The sequence below is a fragment of the Lepisosteus oculatus genome, chromosome 2 (assembly GCF_040954835.1).
Source record: "Lepisosteus oculatus isolate fLepOcu1 chromosome 2, fLepOcu1.hap2, whole genome shotgun sequence".
Lineage (NCBI taxonomy): Eukaryota > Metazoa > Chordata > Actinopteri > Semionotiformes > Lepisosteidae > Lepisosteus > Lepisosteus oculatus.
Genome location: NC_090697.1, coordinates 43,398,781 through 43,416,184, shown reverse-complemented (window position 1 = coordinate 43,416,184; position 17,404 = coordinate 43,398,781). Strand labels below are relative to the sequence as shown.

Here is a 17,404-nt window from a genome sequence, read left to right as displayed (position 1 = left end):
AAAAACAAAATAATAAACCAATGTGGGTTACCACCACTGTTCCTCCTATATTGCACAGCAAACTGTCAGTCAAATGCTCTCAAAATGCCCCTTTGCTCTGCTTCTCAGCATGTCTTTCATATGCCCTGGTTCTAAAACAAACAGACAATAAAACATACAAATAACACAATACATGAAACAAACCACATCCATATATGCAGAGAGCGTAAATGACATGCATACACTAACACTACAAGAGAGTAGTACAATTCATTATAGGCATTTATCAGATCAAAAATTACAAATGGTGTTTTCTTCTGTCCAGGCTTGCAGACCTATAATGGCCTCTAGTGTTGGTCCTTCTTTTACAAGGTCTTTGCAACACCAAAAAACACTGGACTGCTAGCTGTGCAAAGGCAAGTCACAAAGCATTTACTGCTGCAAGTGTATCAGCGACTGCTCTGTCACATATGGTGAGTGTGTGTATCTTGGGGTGTGGGAGAATCCAAGGCTTAAACCCAAGTGACCACAAGGAGAGCATTCAAACTCCACAGGAGGGCGCTAGCACTCAATACAGAATTGAACCAAGGACCCAAGAGCTGTTAGGCATCAACGTTATAGTAGCATTATAAACATATACATTTGAACACATTCTTCCTACCTATATGTGTAAATCGAATCTGCTTCGAGATATGCACTGTTGATGCCATTATAATTCCTGGCAAAAGTTTCCAAAGCTCAATACCAACAATTTCAAATTCTACTTAATGAGATAAAACATCTATTATTTTCAATATTTACCAGCTTAAGTGTAAATGTATAGATATGTTTTGTATTTGTACTCTTTAACTTTGAATTTGTATATTATGTCCATACAATTTCTAACAGCTTCTTTCCATTCAGGTAGAGCCAGAGCCTATCCAACAAGCAACAGGCGCAAGGCAGGATACACACTGGACATATTGGAAAAGACATTCATTGCAAAGCATACAGATACAAACATACAGATACAAACACATGATCAACATTCCTAGAAGCCAATTAACTTACCAGTATCTTTGAACTGCAGGAGGAAATTGGAGCACTATTACAATAAACTGGATACAGTTACAATACGATGATCATGCTACAGTAATAAGTGGTCAGCTATATTATTACTGCCCTGCATCCAATACTTAATAAAATTGTATTTCATTGTACAATATCAATATGTGAAATATAAATCAAGCTTCCATATTTATATCGTCACCTTATCATATAGTGGTCTGACAACACAAACAGGGCTACAGTATAATCAGCTGTTCAGTGTAGAGCACACAGAAAAACGTGGAGCAGGAATTCAGAGACAGCCATTAACCCATGCAGAACATGCAAACTCTACACCAAGTGTGTTCCATGCCAAACACAGGCATTGTGTCTGACAGTGCATGAATCACCACAACAAGGAGTCAAATATTCTCGCTCAGTTAACAGTTTAAAGCACAAATCGAAGTAATTGAAAGGCTTTTGAATATTTAATACTGAAAGGGTTGCTGCAAACAGTGAACAGTGATATAAACAGCTTTATGAGGTGAGTTATGACATCACACTAATGCTTGGCAACATGAACGCATCAGAATGTTATTCCAGGTGACAGCGGAATTCTTACACTATCACAAGCCTATAAAAGGGGGTCACCCTCTTACATGTGAGGATTGGTCACATTTAATTGTGGACAGCCCTGCACTTACCTTCTTTTGGATTACAAAGTAGGTCTTTCGTTAGCTTCTTTGCTCTATGGGTCAATGTCAGAGTGACCCAAGGGGGCCACAGGCCTGGAAGGCCAGAGGCCCACCAGTTACCCCCCCAGGTGACCATGAATGTGCCTGGAAAAAAAGGAAAAAGAGAAGGCGTCCAGGAAACAAGAAGAAAAACTGTTTCGCTTCTTTTTTTCTTCACATCATGGCCCTGTGTGTCTGCTGCGGTGGAGTCACCCCCGGACCTAATTCCAAAACCCGCAACCGCAAAGAGAAGACCACGGCTACTCCTGCCACCTCATGTTCTACTGGTAAGGAGCTTTTTCTATTAGCCTGAAAGGCAACAGTCCTTTTACAAGACTGCTGATAACAGATCTAACTTTGATATGTTTACCCAGGGGTAACAGAAAATAAAATGTGACTTACTGTGTCATCTGCATCAACCCGTTTACATTCTGAAAAGTGGGGTTCAGGAGACGAGCCGGGTGTGAAGCACCTCACAGGAATTTATCTGAATATTTCCAGTCTGTTTCTTGATGGTCATCTGAATTACAGACTCTGATGTGAAGACACCCCCCAGCCCCCTATCAGTCTCGAACAAGCAAGCGGAACCGACTGGGATTCAGCCTAACAACTCCAGCGGCCCCACTCCAGTGACAGACCCTGTCTCTGCAGGACATAAAGACCCTGAAAAAGGACACACAACTTTGAGTCACATGGGCACTGTGTGAACATTGCGGGTGTGATCCAAGTACCCTCAGAAACTAACAGGTAGAAAAAGGGTAACAATTAGAAACTAATAGTTTTCTAGAAATAGAAAAAATACATTTTACATTCACTTAGAATATACCGTAGGTTTCCAAACCACCAAGGCAGGCCTAACAGGCTCCTAGTGCTTGCAACATCTGCAATGTTCTTAATATTAATGCTTTTTACTCCAGAGCCAAAATTGCTTCAGATTTTCTAAGTCAGTGGTCAAACTGAAAGGTAGAAAACTGGCAATAGCTGCCCCAAAGAGGTCAATAACAGTGATGTCCTATATTATTTCAAATTCTTTAAGAAATTAGCTATGAAAAGGACAAACTTTGTCTTCAACACTTGAAGCTCTTGAAAAAACAAGGGTTCGTATGAACAGCTAGAGAATAAATAACAAACATGCCTATACTATATATATCTATGAGATGAACACCTTAGCCATTGGCCTTCTTTCCTAAACCCACAGCCAGTTGAACAGTTTCCAAGGCCAGTGTCACCAGAGGCTCCACGGGCTAATGACAGACCCCCGACCACGAAGTGGGCTGATATTCCTGTCAAGAAGCCCATCAGGCCAGTTACTGCACCTCCTCCAGTGAGTGAGAGAGTCACAGTGCTGCCGGGACTCCCTGCTACTGCAAGTCTGTGTATCGTTACTGTCTCTGCCAAAGAGTCTGTGTGCTTCTTTACATATGTGATTTGTATTTTATTACAGACAATTGAACCATTTAAAATGTTACCAACACAACCGTTGCCTCTTGTTGGTAATGACATCCCAGCCGCAGGACTGATTGGCCTCTCAGTGTTGAGGAACGGAAACAGACCAAAATCCGAGCCTCTTCAACTACAGGACACAGGACCCTCTGCTAAAGTAAGCCCCTTTATTAAAGCCGTCGATGCCATAGGGTTCTTTTGGAAGAGAGCGGGCTGTTGAAATTGCCATGTAAAAAAGGATGTGGAAGAAAGCAGGTTTCCTATTGACATTCCCCTGTCAAGCAATGTCTTCTCTTGGTGGCACCTGAAGAAGGCTCCACGGCCGAAACGTTATGTTCTCTTTCTTCTTTTTTAAAGCATGGAATAAACCTATTACAATGTCTTCTCTTGTCTTCTTGGTCACTTTGCAGATAGACTGGCAGCTTCCAGGAGTGCCTATTCCTTCCCCCTCCTCCTGGCAAGAGGATGGCGAGGAAGATGAGCTGCATGTCTCCCAGGAGTCTTTCAGCAGCACAGACTCCTCTGAGGAGGGCTCATACATCCTGTGGGCTGAGGTCGGCTCAGAAGAAACAGAGCTGTGAAAGAAAACACGTGCCTTGAAACCATTTAATAAAAGAATCTCAAACTAAATGTGTATTCAGTTTTTTTTTTCATTATGAAACATCTCTCTGTAACTGTGTATTCACGCTGTTATTTATGCGTTTATTGTTGACTGAGAGCATCTTCAAGCTACTGAGGATCAAGTCATTTCATACAGGGACACATTTGGCTCTTCATCTCCAAGTGTTCCCTGATGATGGCGAAAACATTCTGTAATACCTCTGTAACACAGCAGGCGTATTTGACAAAATCCACAGACAGGGCTTGTGTATTCTTGGATAATCATGTTTATAACCAATAACACAAAAAACACAATTCCTTTTTTTCATTTGGGTTCAACGGTCATATAATTACCTCTGGCCTTCAGAGATCCTGTCAGTTACTTACACATTGCTGCTACAGATTTTAATAGCTGATTGGACAGCACTTTGATTTAGGTATTGGGTAAGCTATATAAGAAAGGATCCTAGTTTTGTTTGAGGGGAAGGTTTTTGACTCTTTGTTTCTTTCTTTGTCATAGATCCCCTCTTCCTCACGAAGAGGAGGAAGAGTTTTCTGGCTGCACATTTCTGACTGTATTTCTTATTTTTGTTTCTAGAACATTGTACCAAGCAGAAGAATCCACATGTAAGCTTCAGGGGAGGTTATCTTTAGTATATATACTGTATATAAGTAGACATTATAACTGGAGGTTGTTTTCACCATTCTTACAGATCCAGGAATATCCTACAGCAACTGTACAAGCACATAACAATGAAGCTGAATTATAAGAACTACTGAAATAATTATCTTTGAAATTGTAGTTTGTATTTCAGGGGATTCCGCTGGCAGAAGAAAAGGCAATGATGCCTTGACACAGGAGATGATGTTTGCGGTGGAATCACCACAACAAGGAGTCGAATATTATCGCTCAGTTAACAGTGTTAAGCACAAATCGAAGTAATTAAAAGGCTTTTGAATATTTAATACTGAAAGGGATGCTGCAAACAGTGAACAGTGATATAAACAGCTTTATGAGGTGAGTTATGACATCACACTAATGCTTGGCAACATGAACGCATCAGAATGTTATTCCAGGTGACAGCGGAATTCTTACACTATCACAAGCCTATAAAAGGGGGTCACCCTCTTACATGTGAGGATTGGTCACATTTAATTGTGGACAGCCCTGCACTTACCTTCTTTTGGATTACAAAGTAGGTCTTTCGTTAGATTCTTTGCTCTATGGGTCAATGTCAGAGTGACCCAAGGGGGCCACAGGCCTGGAAGGCCAGAGGCCCACCAGTTACCCCCCCAGGTGACCATGAATGTGCCTGGAAAAAAAGGAAAAAGAGAAGGCGTCCAGGAAACAAGAAGAAAAACTGTTTCGCTTCTTTTTTTCTTCACATCATGGCCCTGTGTGTCTGCTGCGGTGGAGTCACCCCCGGGCCTAATTCCAAAACCCGCAACCGCAAAGAGAAGACCACGGCTACTCCTGCCACCTCATGTTCTACTGGTAAGGAGCTTTTTCTATTAGCCTGAAAGACAACAGTCCTTTTACAAGACTGCTGATAACAGATCTGACTTTGATATGTTTACCCAGGGGTAACAGAAAATAAAATGTGACTTAGTGTGTCATCTGCATCAACCCGTTTACATTCTGAAAAGTGGGGTTCAGGAGACGAGCCGGGTGTGAAGCACCTCACAGGAATTTATCTGAATATTTCCAGTCTGTTTCTTGATGGTCATCTGAATTACAGACTCTGATGTGAAGACACCCCCCAGCCCCCTATCAGTCTCGAACAAGCAAGCGGAACCGACTGGGATTCAGCCTAACAACTCCAGCGGCCCCACTCCAGTGACAGACCCTGTCTCTGCAGGACATAAAGACCCTGAAAAAGGACACACAACTGTGAGTCACATGGGCACTGTGTGAACATTGCGGGTGTGATCCAAGTACCCTGAGAAACTAACAGGTAGAAAAAGGGTAACAATTAGAAACTAATAGTTTTCTAGAAATAGAAAAAATACATTTTACATTCACTTAGAATATACCGTAGGTTTCCAAATCACCAAGGCAGGCCTAACAGGCTCCTAGTGCTTGCAACATCTGCAATGTTCTTAATATGTCCCTTAATGCTTTTTACTCCAGAGCCAAAATTGCTTCAGATTTTCTAAGTCAGTGGTCATACTGAAAGGTAGAAAACTGGCAATAGCTGCCCCAATGAGGTCAATACCAGTGATGTCCTATACTATTTCAAATTCTTTAAGAAATTAGCTATGAAAAGGACAAACTTTGTCTTCAACACTTGAAGCTCTTGAAAAAACAAGGGTTCGTATGAACAGCTAGAGAATAAATAAAAAACATGCCTATACTATATATATCTATGAGATGAACACCTTACCCATTGGCCTTCTTTCCTAAACCCACAGCCAGTTGAACAGTTTCCAAGGCCAGTGTCACCAGAGGCTCCACGGGCTAATGACAGACCCCCGACCACGAAGTGGGCTGATGTTTCTGTCAAGAAGCCCATCAGGCCAGTTACTGCACCCCCTCCAGTGAGTGAGAGAGTCACAGTGCTGCCGGGACTCCCTGCTACTGCAAGTCTGTGTATCGTTACTGTCTCTGCCAGAGAGTCTGTGTGCTTTTTTACATATGTGAATTTTATTTTATTACAGACAATTGAACCATTTAAAATGTTACCAACACAACCGTTGCCTCTAGTTGGTAATGACATCCCAGCCCCAGGACTGATTGGCCTCTCAGTGTTGAGGAACGGAAACAGACCAAAATCCGAGCCTCTTCAACTACAGGACACAGGACCCTCTGCTAAAGTAAGCCCCTTTATTAAAGCTGTCGATGCCATAGGGTTCTCTTGGAAGAGAGCGGGCTGTTGAAATTGCCATGTAAAAAAGGATGTGGAAGAAAGCAGGTTTCCTATTGACATTCCCCTGTCAAGCAATGTCTTCTCTTGGTGGCACCTGAAGAAGGCTCCACGGCCGAAACGTTGTGTTCTCTTTCTTCTTTTTTTCAGCATGGAATAAACCTATTACAATGTCTTCTCTTGTCTTCCTGGTCACTTTGCAGATAGACTGGCAGCTTCCAGGAGTGCCTATTCCTTCCCCCTCCTCCTGGCAAGAGGATGGCGAGGAAGATGAGCTGCATGTCTCCCAGGAGTTTTTCAGCAGCACGGACTCCTCTGAGGAGGGCTCATACATCCTGTGGGCTGAGGTCGGCTCAGAAGAAACAGAGCTGTGAAAGAAAACACGTGCCTTGAAACCATTTAATAAAAGAATCTCAAACTAAATGTGTATTCAGTTTTTTTTTTTTTCATGATGAAACATCTCTCTGTAACTGTGTATTCACGCTGTTATTTATGCGTTTATTGTTGACTGAGAGCATCTTCAAGCTACTGAGGATCAAGTCATTTCATACAGGGACACATTTGGCTCTTCATCTCCAAGTGTTCCCTGATGATGGCGAAAACATTCTGTAATACCTCTGTAACACAGCAGGCGTATTTGACAAAATCCACAGACAGGGCTTGTGTATTCTTGGATAATCATGTTTATAACCAATAACACAAAAAACACAATTCCTTTTTTTCATTTGGGTTCAACGGTCATATAATTACCTCTGGCCTTCAGAGATCCTGTCAGTTACTTACACATTGCTGCTACAGATTTTAATAGCTGATTGGACAGCACTTTGATTTAGGTATTGGGTAAGCTATATAAGAAAGGATCCTAGTTTTGTTTGAGGGGAAGGTTTTTGACTCTTTGTTTCTTTCTTTGTCATAGATCCCCTCTTCCTCACGAAGAGGAGGAAGAGTTTTCTGGCTGCACATTTCTGACTGTATTTCTTATTTTTGTTTCTAGAACATTGTACCAAGCAGAAGAATCCACATGTAAGCTTCAGGGGAGGTTATCTTTAGTATATATACTGTATATAAGTAGACATTATAACTGGAGGTTGTTTTCACCATTCTTACAGATCCAGGAATATCCTACAGCAACTGTACAAGCACATAACAATGAAGCTGAATTATAAGAACTACTGAAATAATTATCTTTGAAATTGTAGTTTGTATTTCAGGGGATTCCGCTGGCAGAAGAAAAGGCAATGATGCCTTGACACAGGAGATGATGTTTGCGGTGGAATCACCACAACAAGGAGTCGAATATTATCGCTCAGTTAACAGTGTTAAGCACAAATCGAAGTAATTAAAAGGCTTTTGAATATTTAATACTGAAAGGGATGCTGCAAACAGTGAACAGTGATATAAACAGCTTTATGAGGTGAGTTATGACATCACACTAATGCTTGGCAACATGAACGCATCAGAATGTTATTCCAGGTGACAGCGGAATTCTTACACTATCACAAGCCTATAAAAGGGGGTCACCCTCTTACATGTGAGGATTGGTCACATTTAATTGTGGACAGCCCTGCACTTACCTTCTTTTGGATTACAAAGTAGGTCTTTTATTAGCTTCTTTGCTCTATGGGTCAATGTCAGAGTGACCCAAGGGGGCCACAGGCCTGGAAGGCCAGAGGCCCACCAGTTACCCCCCCAGGTGACCATGAATGTGCCTGGAAAAAAAGGAAAAAGAGAAGGCGTCCAGGAAACAAGAAGAAAAACTGTTTCGCTTCTTTTTTTCTTCACATCATGGCCCTGTGTGTCTGCTGCGGTGGAGTCACCCCCGGGCCAAATTCCAAAACCCGCAACCGCAAAGAGAAGACCACGGCTACTCCTGCCACCTCATATTCTACTGGTAAGGAGCTTTTTCTATTAGCCTGAAAGACAACAGTCCTTTTACAAGACTGCTGATAACAGATCTGACTTTGATATGTTTACCCAGGGGTAACAGAAAATAAAATGTGACTTAGTGTGTCATCTGCATCAACCCGTTTACATTCTGAAAAGTGGGGTTCAGGAGACGAGCCGGGTGTGAAGCACCTCACAGGAATTTATCTGAATATTTCCAGTCTGTTTCTTGATGGTCATCTGAATTACAGACTCTGATGTGAAGACACCCCCCAGCCCCCTATCAGTCTCGAACAAGCAAGCGGAACCGACTGGGATTCAGCCTAACAACTCCAGCGGCCCCACTCCAGTGACAGACCCTGTCTCTGCAGGACATAAAGACCCTGAAAAAGGACACACAACTGTGAGTCACATGGGCACTGTGTGAACATTGCGGGTGTGATCCAAGTACCCTGAGAAACTAACAGGTAGAAAAAGGGTAACAATTAGAAACTAATAGTTTTCTAGAAATAGAAAAAATACATTTTACATTCACTTAGAATATACCGTAGGTTTCCAAATCACCAAGGCAGGCCTAACAGGCTCCTAGTGCTTGCAACATCTGCAATGTTCTTAATATGTCCCTTAATGCTTTTTACTCCAGAGCCAAAATTGCTTCAGATTTTCTAAGTCAGTGGTCGTACTGAAAGGTAGAAAACTGGCAATAGCTGCCCCAATGAGGTCAATACCAGTGATGTCCTATACTATTTCAAATTCTTTAAGAAATTAGCTATGAAAAGGACAAACTTTGTCTTCAACACTTGAAGCTCTTGAAAAAACAAGGGTTCGTATGAACAGCTAGAGAATAAATAAAAAACATGCCTATACTATATATATCTATGAGATGAACACCTTACCCATTGGCCTTCTTTCCTAAACCCACAGCCAGTTGAACAGTTTCCAAGGCCAGTGTCACCAGAGGCTCCACGGGCTAATGACAGACCCCCGACCACGAAGTGGGCTGATGTTTCTGTCAAGAAGCCCATCAGGCCAGTTACTGCACCCCCTCCAGTGAGTGAGAGAGTCACAGTGCTGCCGGGACTCCCTGCTACTGCAAGTCTGTGTATCGTTACTGTCTCTGCCAGAGAGTCTGTGTGCTTTTTTACATATGTGAATTTTATTTTATTACAGACAATTGAACCATTTAAAATGTTACCAACACAACCGTTGCCTCTAGTTGGTAATGACATCCCAGCCCCAGGACTGATTGGCCTCTCAGTGTTGAGGAACGGAAACAGACCAAAATCCGAGCCTCTTCAACTACAGGACACAGGACCCTCTGCTAAAGTAAGCCCCTTTATTAAAGCTGTCGATGCCATAGGGTTCTCTTGGAAGAGAGCGGGCTGTTGAAATTGCCATGTAAAAAAGGATGTGGAAGAAAGCAGGTTTCCTATTGACATTCCCCTGTCAAGCAATGTCTTCTCTTGGTGGCACCTGAAGAAGGCTCCACGGCCGAAACGTTGTGTTCTCTTTCTTCTTTTTTTCAGCATGGAATAAACCTATTACAATGTCTTCTCTTGTCTTCCTGGTCACTTTGCAGATAGACTGGCAGCTTCCAGGAGTGCCTATTCCTTCCCCCTCCTCCTGGCAAGAGGATGGCGAGGAAGATGAGCTGCATGTCTCCCAGGAGTTTTTCAGCAGCACGGACTCCTCTGAGGAGGGCTCATACATCCTGTGGGCTGAGGTCGGCTCAGAAGAAACAGAGCTGTGAAAGAAAACACGTGCCTTGAAACCATTTAATAAAAGAATCTCAAACTAAATGTGTATTCAGTTTTTTTTTTTCATTATGAAACATCTCTCTGTAACTGTGTATTCACGCTGTTATTTATGCGTTTATTGTTGACTGAGAGCATCTTCAAGCTACTGAGGATCAAGTCATTTCATACAGGGACACATTTGGCTCTTCATCTCCAAGTGTTCCCTGATGATGGCGAAAACATTCTGTAATACCTCTGTAACACAGCAGGCGTATTTGACAAAATCCACAGACAGGGCTTGTGTATTCTTGGATAATCATGTTTATAACCAATAACACAAAAAACACAATTCCTTTTTTTCATTTGGGTTCAACGGTCATATAATTACCTCTGGCCTTCAGAGATCCTGTCAGTTACTTACACATTGCTGCTACAGATTTTAATAGCTGATTGGACAGCACTTTGATTTAGGTATTGGGTAAGCTATATAAGAAAGGATCCTAGTTTTGTTTGAGGGGAAGGTTTTTGACTCTTTGTTTCTTTCTTTGTCATAGATCCCCTCTTCCTCACGAAGAGGAGGAAGAGTTTTCTGGCTGCACATTTCTGACTGTATTTCTTATTTTTGTTTCTAGAACATTGTACCAAGCAGAAGAATCCACATGTAAGCTTCAGGGGAGTTTATCTTTAGTATATATACTGTATATAAGTAGACATTATAACTGGAGGTTGTTTTCACCATTCTTACAGATCCAGGAATATCCTACAGCAACTGTACAAGCACATAACAATGAAGCTGAATTATAAGAACTACTGAAATAATTATCTTTGAAATTGTAGTTTGTATTTCAGGGGATTCCGCTGGCAAAAGAAAAGGCAATGATGCCTTGACACAGGAGATGATGTTTGCGGTGGAATCACCACAACAAGGAGTCGAATATTATCGCTCAGTTAACAGTGTTAAGCACAAATCGAAGTAATTAAAAGGCTTTTGAATATTTAATACTGAAAGGGATGCTGCAAACAGTGAACAGTGATATAAACAGCTTTATGAGGTGAGTTATGACATCACACTAATGCTTGGCAACATGAACGCATCAGAATGTTATTCCAGGTGACAGCGGAATTCTTACACTATCACAAGCCTATAAAAGGGGGTCACCCTCTTACATGTGAGGATTGGTCACATTTAATTGTGGACAGCCCTGCACTTACCTTCTTTTGGATTACAAAGTAGGTCTTTTATTAGCTTCTTTGCTCTATGGGTCAATGTCAGAGTGACCCAAGGGGGCCACAGGCCTGGAAGGCCAGAGGCCCACCAGTTACCCCCCCAGGTGACCATGAATGTGCCTGGAAAAAAAGGAAAAAGAGAAGGCGTCCAGGAAACAAGAAGAAAAACTGTTTCGCTTCTTTTTTTCTTCACATCATGGCCCTGTGTGTCTGCTGCGGTGGAGTCACCCCCGGGCCAAATTCCAAAACCCGCAACCGCAAAGAGAAGACCACGGCTACTCCTGCCACCTCATATTCTACTGGTAAGGAGCTTTTTCTATTAGCCTGAAAGACAACAGTCCTTTTACAAGACTGCTGATAACAGATCTGACTTTGATATGTTTACCCAGGGGTAACAGAAAATAAAATGTGACTTAGTGTGTCATCTGCATCAACCCGTTTACATTCTGAAAAGTGGGGTTCAGGAGACGAGCCGGGTGTGAAGCACCTCACAGGAATTTATCTGAATATTTCCAGTCTGTTTCTTGATGGTCATCTGAATTACAGACTCTGATGTGAAGACACCCCCCAGCCCCCTATCAGTCTCGAACAAGCAAGCGGAACCGACTGGGATTCAGCCTAACAACTCCAGCGGCCCCACTCCAGTGACAGACCCTGTCTCTGCAGGACATAAAGACCCTGAAAAAGGACACACAACTGTGAGTCACATGGGCACTGTGTGAACATTGCGGGTGTGATCCAAGTACCCTGAGAAACTAACAGGTAGAAAAAGGGTAACAATTAGAAACTAATAGTTTTCTAGAAATAGAAAAAATACATTTTACATTCACTTAGAATATACCGTAGGTTTCCAAATCACCAAGGCAGGCCTAACAGGCTCCTAGTGCTTGCAACATCTGCAATGTTCTTAATATGTCCCTTAATGCTTTTTACTCCAGAGCCAAAATTGCTTCAGATTTTCTAAGTCAGTGGTCATACTGAAAGGTAGAAAACTGGCAATAGCTGCCCCAATGAGGTCAATACCAGTGATGTCCTATACTATTTCAAATTCTTTAAGAAATTAGCTATGAAAAGGACAAACTTTGTCTTCAACACTTGAAGCTCTTGAAAAAACAAGGGTTCGTATGAACAGCTAGAGAATAAATAAAAAACATGCCTATACTATATATATCTATGAGATGAACACCTTACCCATTGGCCTTCTTTCCTAAACCCACAGCCAGTTGAACAGTTTCCAAGGCCAGTGTCACCAGAGGCTCCACGGGCTAATGACAGACCCCCGACCACGAAGTGGGCTGATGTTTCTGTCAAGAAGCCCATCAGGCCAGTTACTGCACCCCCTCCAGTGAGTGAGAGAGTCACAGTGCTGCCGGGACTCCCTGCTACTGCAAGTCTGTGTATCGTTACTGTCTCTGCCAGAGAGTCTGTGTGCTTTTTTACATATGTGAATTTTATTTTATTACAGACAATTGAACCATTTAAAATGTTACCAACACAACCGTTGCCTCTAGTTGGTAATGACATCCCAGCCCCAGGACTGATTGGCCTCTCAGTGTTGAGGAACGGAAACAGACCAAAATCCGAGCCTCTTCAACTACAGGACACAGGACCCTCTGCTAAAGTAAGCCCCTTTATTAAAGCTGTCGATGCCATAGGGTTCTCTTGGAAGAGAGCGGGCTGTTGAAATTGCCATGTAAAAAAGGATGTGGAAGAAAGCAGGTTTCCTATTGACATTCCCCTGTCAAGCAATGTCTTCTCTTGGTGGCACCTGAAGAAGGCTCCACGGCCGAAACGTTGTGTTCTCTTTCTTCTTTTTTTCAGCATGGAATAAACCTATTACAATGTCTTCTCTTGTCTTCCTGGTCACTTTGCAGATAGACTGGCAGCTTCCAGGAGTGCCTATTCCTTCCCCCTCCTCCTGGCAAGAGGATGGCGAGGAAGATGAGCTGCATGTCTCCCAGGAGTCTTTCAGCAGCACGGACTCCTCTGAGGAGGGCTCATACATCCTGTGGGCTGAGGTCGGCTCAGAAGAAACAGAGCTGTGAAAGAAAACACGTGCCTTGAAACCATTTAATAAAAGAATCTCAAACTAAATGTGTATTCAGTTTTTTTTTTTTTCATGATGAAACATCTCTCTGTAACTGTGTATTCACGCTGTTATTTATGCGTTTATTGTTGACTGAGAGCATCTTCAAGCTACTGAGGATCAAGTCATTTCATACAGGGACACATTTGGCTCTTCATCTCCAAGTGTTCCCTGATGATGGCGAAAACATTCTGTAATACCTCTGTAACACAGCAGGCGTATTTGACAAAATCCACAGACAGGGCTTGTGTATTCTTGGATAATCATGTTTATAACCAATAACACAAAAAACACAATTCCTTTTTTTCATTTGGGTTCAACGGTCATATAATTACCTCTGGCCTTCAGAGATCCTGTCAGTTACTTACACATTGCTGCTACAGATTTTAATAGCTGATTGGACAGCACTTTGATTTAGGTATTGGGTAAGCTATATAAGAAAGGATCCTAGTTTTGTTTGAGGGGAAGGTTTTTGACTCTTTGTTTCTTTCTTTGTCATAGATCCCCTCTTCCTCACGAAGAGGAGGAAGAGTTTTCTGGCTGCACATTTCTGACTGTATTTCTTATTTTTGTTTCTAGAACATTGTACCAAGCAGAAGAATCCACATGTAAGCTTCAGGGGAGGTTATCTTTAGTATATATACTGTATATAAGTAGACATTATAACTGGAGGTTGTTTTCACCATTCTTACAGATCCAGGAATATCCTACAGCAACTGTACAAGCACATAACAATGAAGCTGAATTATAAGAACTACTGAAATAATTATCTTTGAAATTGTAGTTTGTATTTCAGGGGATTCCGCTGGCAGAAGAAAAGGCAATGATGCCTTGACACAGGAGATGATGTTTGCGGTGGAATCACCACAACAAGGAGTCGAATATTATCGCTCAGTTAACAGTGTTAAGCACAAATCGAAGTAATTAAAAGGCTTTTGAATATTTAATACTGAAAGGGATGCTGCAAACAGTGAACAGTGATATAAACAGCTTTATGAGGTGAGTTATGACATCACACTAATGCTTGGCAACATGAACGCATCAGAATGTTATTCCAGGTGACAGCGGAATTCTTACACTATCACAAGCCTATAAAAGGGGGTCACCCTCTTACATGTGAGGATTGGTCACATTTAATTGTGGACAGCCCTGCACTTACCTTCTTTTGGATTACAAAGTAGGTCTTTCGTTAGCTTCTTTGCTCTATGGGTCAATGTCAGAGTGACCCAAGGGGGCCACAGGCCTGGAAGGCCAGAGGCCCTCCAGTTACCCCCCCAGGTGACCATGAATGTGCCTGGAAAAAAAGGAAAAAGAGAAGGCGTCCAGGAAACAAGAAGAAAAACTGTTTCGCTTCTTTTTTTCTTCACATCATGGCCCTGTGTGTCTGCTGCGGTGGAGTCACCCCCGGGCCCAATTCCAAAACCCGCAACCGCAAAGAGAAGACCACGGCTACTCCTGCCACCTCATGTTCTACTGGTAAGGAGCTTTTTCTATTAGCCTGAAAGACAACAGTCCTTTTACAAGACTGCTGATAACAGATCTGACTTTGATATGTTTACCCATGGGTAACAGAAAATAAAATGTGACTTAGTGTGTCATCTGCATCAACCCGTTTACATTCTGAAAAGTGGGGTTCAGGAGACGAGCCGGGTGTGAAGCACCTCACAGGAATTTATCTGAATATTTCCAGTCTGTTTCTTGATGGTCATCTGAATTACAGACTCTGATGTGAAGACACCCCCCAGCCCCCTATCAGTCTCGAACAAGCAAGCGGAACCGACTGGGATTCAGCCTAACAACTCCAGCGGCCCCACTCCAGTGACAGACCCTGTCTCTGCAGGACATAAAGACCCTGAAAAAGGACACACAACTGTGAGTCACATGGGCACTGTGTGAACATTGCGGGTGTGATCCAAGTACCCTGAGAAACTAACAGGTAGAAAAAGGGTAACAATTAGAAACTAATAGTTTTCTAGAAATAGAAAAAATACATTTTACATTCACTTAGAATATACCGTAGGTTTCCAAATCACCAAGGCAGGCCTAACAGGCTCCTAGTGCTTGCAACATCTGCAATGTTCTTAATATGTCCCTTAATGCTTTTTACTCCAGAGCCAAAATTGCTTCAGATTTTCTAAGTCAGTGGTCATACTGAAAGGTAGAAAACTGGCAATAGCTGCCCCAATGAGGTCAATACCAGTGATGTCCTATACTATTTCAAATTCTTTAAGAAATTAGCTATGAAAAGGACAAACTTTGTCTTCAACACTTGAAGCTCTTGAAAAAACAAGGGTTCGTATGAACAGCTAGAGAATAAATAAAAAACATGCCTATACTATATATATCTATGAGATGAACACCTTACCCATTGGCCTTCTTTCCTAAACCCACAGCCAGTTGAACAGTTTCCAAGGCCAGTGTCACCAGAGGCTCCACGGGCTAATGACAGACCCCCGACCACGAAGTGGGCTGATGTTTCTGTCAAGAAGCCCATCAGGCCAGTTACTGCACCCCCTCCAGTGAGTGAGAGAGTCACAGTGCTGCCGGGACTCCCTGCTACTGCAAGTCTGTGTATCGTTACTGTCTCTGCCAGAGAGTCTGTGTGCTTTTTTACATATGTGAATTTTATTTTATTACAGACAATTGAACCATTTAAAATGTTACCAACACAACCGTTGCCTCTAGTTGGTAATGACATCCCAGCCCCAGGACTGATTGGCCTCTCAGTGTTGAGGAACGGAAACAGACCAAAATCCGAGCCTCTTCAACTACAGGACACAGGACCCTCTGCTAAAGTAAGCCCCTTTATTAAAGCTGTCGATGCCATAGGGTTCTCTTGGAAGAGAGCGGGCTGTTGAAATTGCCATGTAAAAAAGGATGTGGAAGAAAGCAGGTTTCCTATTGACATTCCCCTGTCAAGCAATGTCTTCTCTTGGTGGCACCTGAAGAAGGCTCCACGGCCGAAACGTTGTGTTCTCTTTCTTCTTTTTTTCAGCATGGAATAAACCTATTACAATGTCTTCTCTTGTCTTCCTGGTCACTTTGCAGATAGACTGGCAGCTTCCAGGAGTGCCTATTCCTTCCCCCTCCTCCTGGCAAGAGGATGGCGAGGAAGATGAGCTGCATGTCTCCCAGGAGTCTTTCAGCAGCACGGACTCCTCTGAGGAGGGCTCATACATCCTGTGGGCTGAGGTCGGCTCAGAAGAAACAGAGCTGTGAAAGAAAACACGTGCCTTGAAACCATTTAATAAAAGAATCTCAAACTAAATGTGTATTCAGTTTTTTTTTTTTTCATGATGAAACATCTCTCTGTAACTGTGTATTCACGCTGTTATTTATGCGTTTATTGTTGACTGAGAGCATCTTCAAGCTACTGAGGATCAAGTCATTTCATACAGGGACACATTTGGCTCTTCATCTCCAAGTGTTCCCTGATGATGGCGAAAACATTCTGTAATACCTCTGTAACACAGCAGGCGTATTTGACAAAATCCACAGACAGGGCTTGTGTATTCTTGGATAATCATGTTTATAACCAATAACACAAAAAACACAATTCCTTTTTTTCATTTGGGTTCAACGGTCATATAATTACCTCTGGCCTTCAGAGATCCTGTCAGTTACTTACACATTGCTGCTACAGATTTTAATAGCTGATTGGACAGCACTTTGATTTAGGTATTGGGTAAGCTATATAAGAAAGGATCCTAGTTTTGTTTGAGGGGAAGGTTTTTGACTCTTTGTTTCTTTCTTTGTCATAGATCCCCTCTTCCTCACGAAGAGGAGGAAGAGTTTTCTGGCTGCACATTTCTGACTGTATTTCTT

The 17,404-nt window shown here is 42.4% G+C and overlaps 2 protein-coding genes and 3 long non-coding RNA genes across 5 annotated transcripts; all 5 read left to right on the top strand.

Annotated features, from left to right (window-relative positions):
• Positions 1-1,647: 1,647 nt before the first annotated feature.
• Positions 1,648-3,812, top strand: LOC138225924 (uncharacterized). Its single transcript, XR_011184309.1, has 5 exons — positions 1,648-2,026; positions 2,271-2,486; positions 2,938-3,063; positions 3,184-3,339; positions 3,593-3,812. It is a non-coding gene; the product is annotated as an uncharacterized lncRNA (long non-coding RNA).
• A 1,140-nt stretch (positions 3,813-4,952) lies between these two features.
• On the top strand, positions 4,953-7,069 carry LOC138225908 (proteoglycan 4-like). The gene is made up of 5 exons (XM_069186248.1): positions 4,953-5,277; positions 5,522-5,673; positions 6,195-6,320; positions 6,441-6,596; positions 6,850-7,069. Exons 1-5 carry the CDS (start codon positions 5,007-5,009, stop codon positions 7,018-7,020), a joined length of 876 nt encoding a protein of 291 aa, XP_069042349.1. The 5' UTR covers positions 4,953-5,006; the 3' UTR covers positions 7,021-7,069.
• A 1,679-nt stretch (positions 7,070-8,748) lies between these two features.
• Positions 8,749-10,329, top strand: LOC138225897 (uncharacterized). The gene is made up of 4 exons (XR_011184307.1): positions 8,749-8,933; positions 9,455-9,580; positions 9,701-9,856; positions 10,110-10,329. It is a non-coding gene; the product is annotated as an uncharacterized lncRNA (long non-coding RNA).
• Positions 10,330-12,008: 1,679 nt separating this feature from the next.
• On the top strand, positions 12,009-13,587 carry LOC138225886 (uncharacterized). Its single transcript, XR_011184300.1, has 4 exons — positions 12,009-12,191; positions 12,713-12,838; positions 12,959-13,114; positions 13,368-13,587. It is a non-coding gene; the product is annotated as an uncharacterized lncRNA (long non-coding RNA).
• Positions 13,588-14,678: 1,091 nt separating this feature from the next.
• On the top strand, positions 14,679-16,847 carry LOC138225870 (proteoglycan 4-like). The gene is made up of 5 exons (XM_069186247.1): positions 14,679-15,055; positions 15,300-15,451; positions 15,973-16,098; positions 16,219-16,374; positions 16,628-16,847. Exons 1-5 carry the CDS (start codon positions 14,785-14,787, stop codon positions 16,796-16,798), a joined length of 876 nt encoding a protein of 291 aa, XP_069042348.1. The 5' UTR covers positions 14,679-14,784; the 3' UTR covers positions 16,799-16,847.
• Positions 16,848-17,404: the final 557 nt, after the last annotated feature.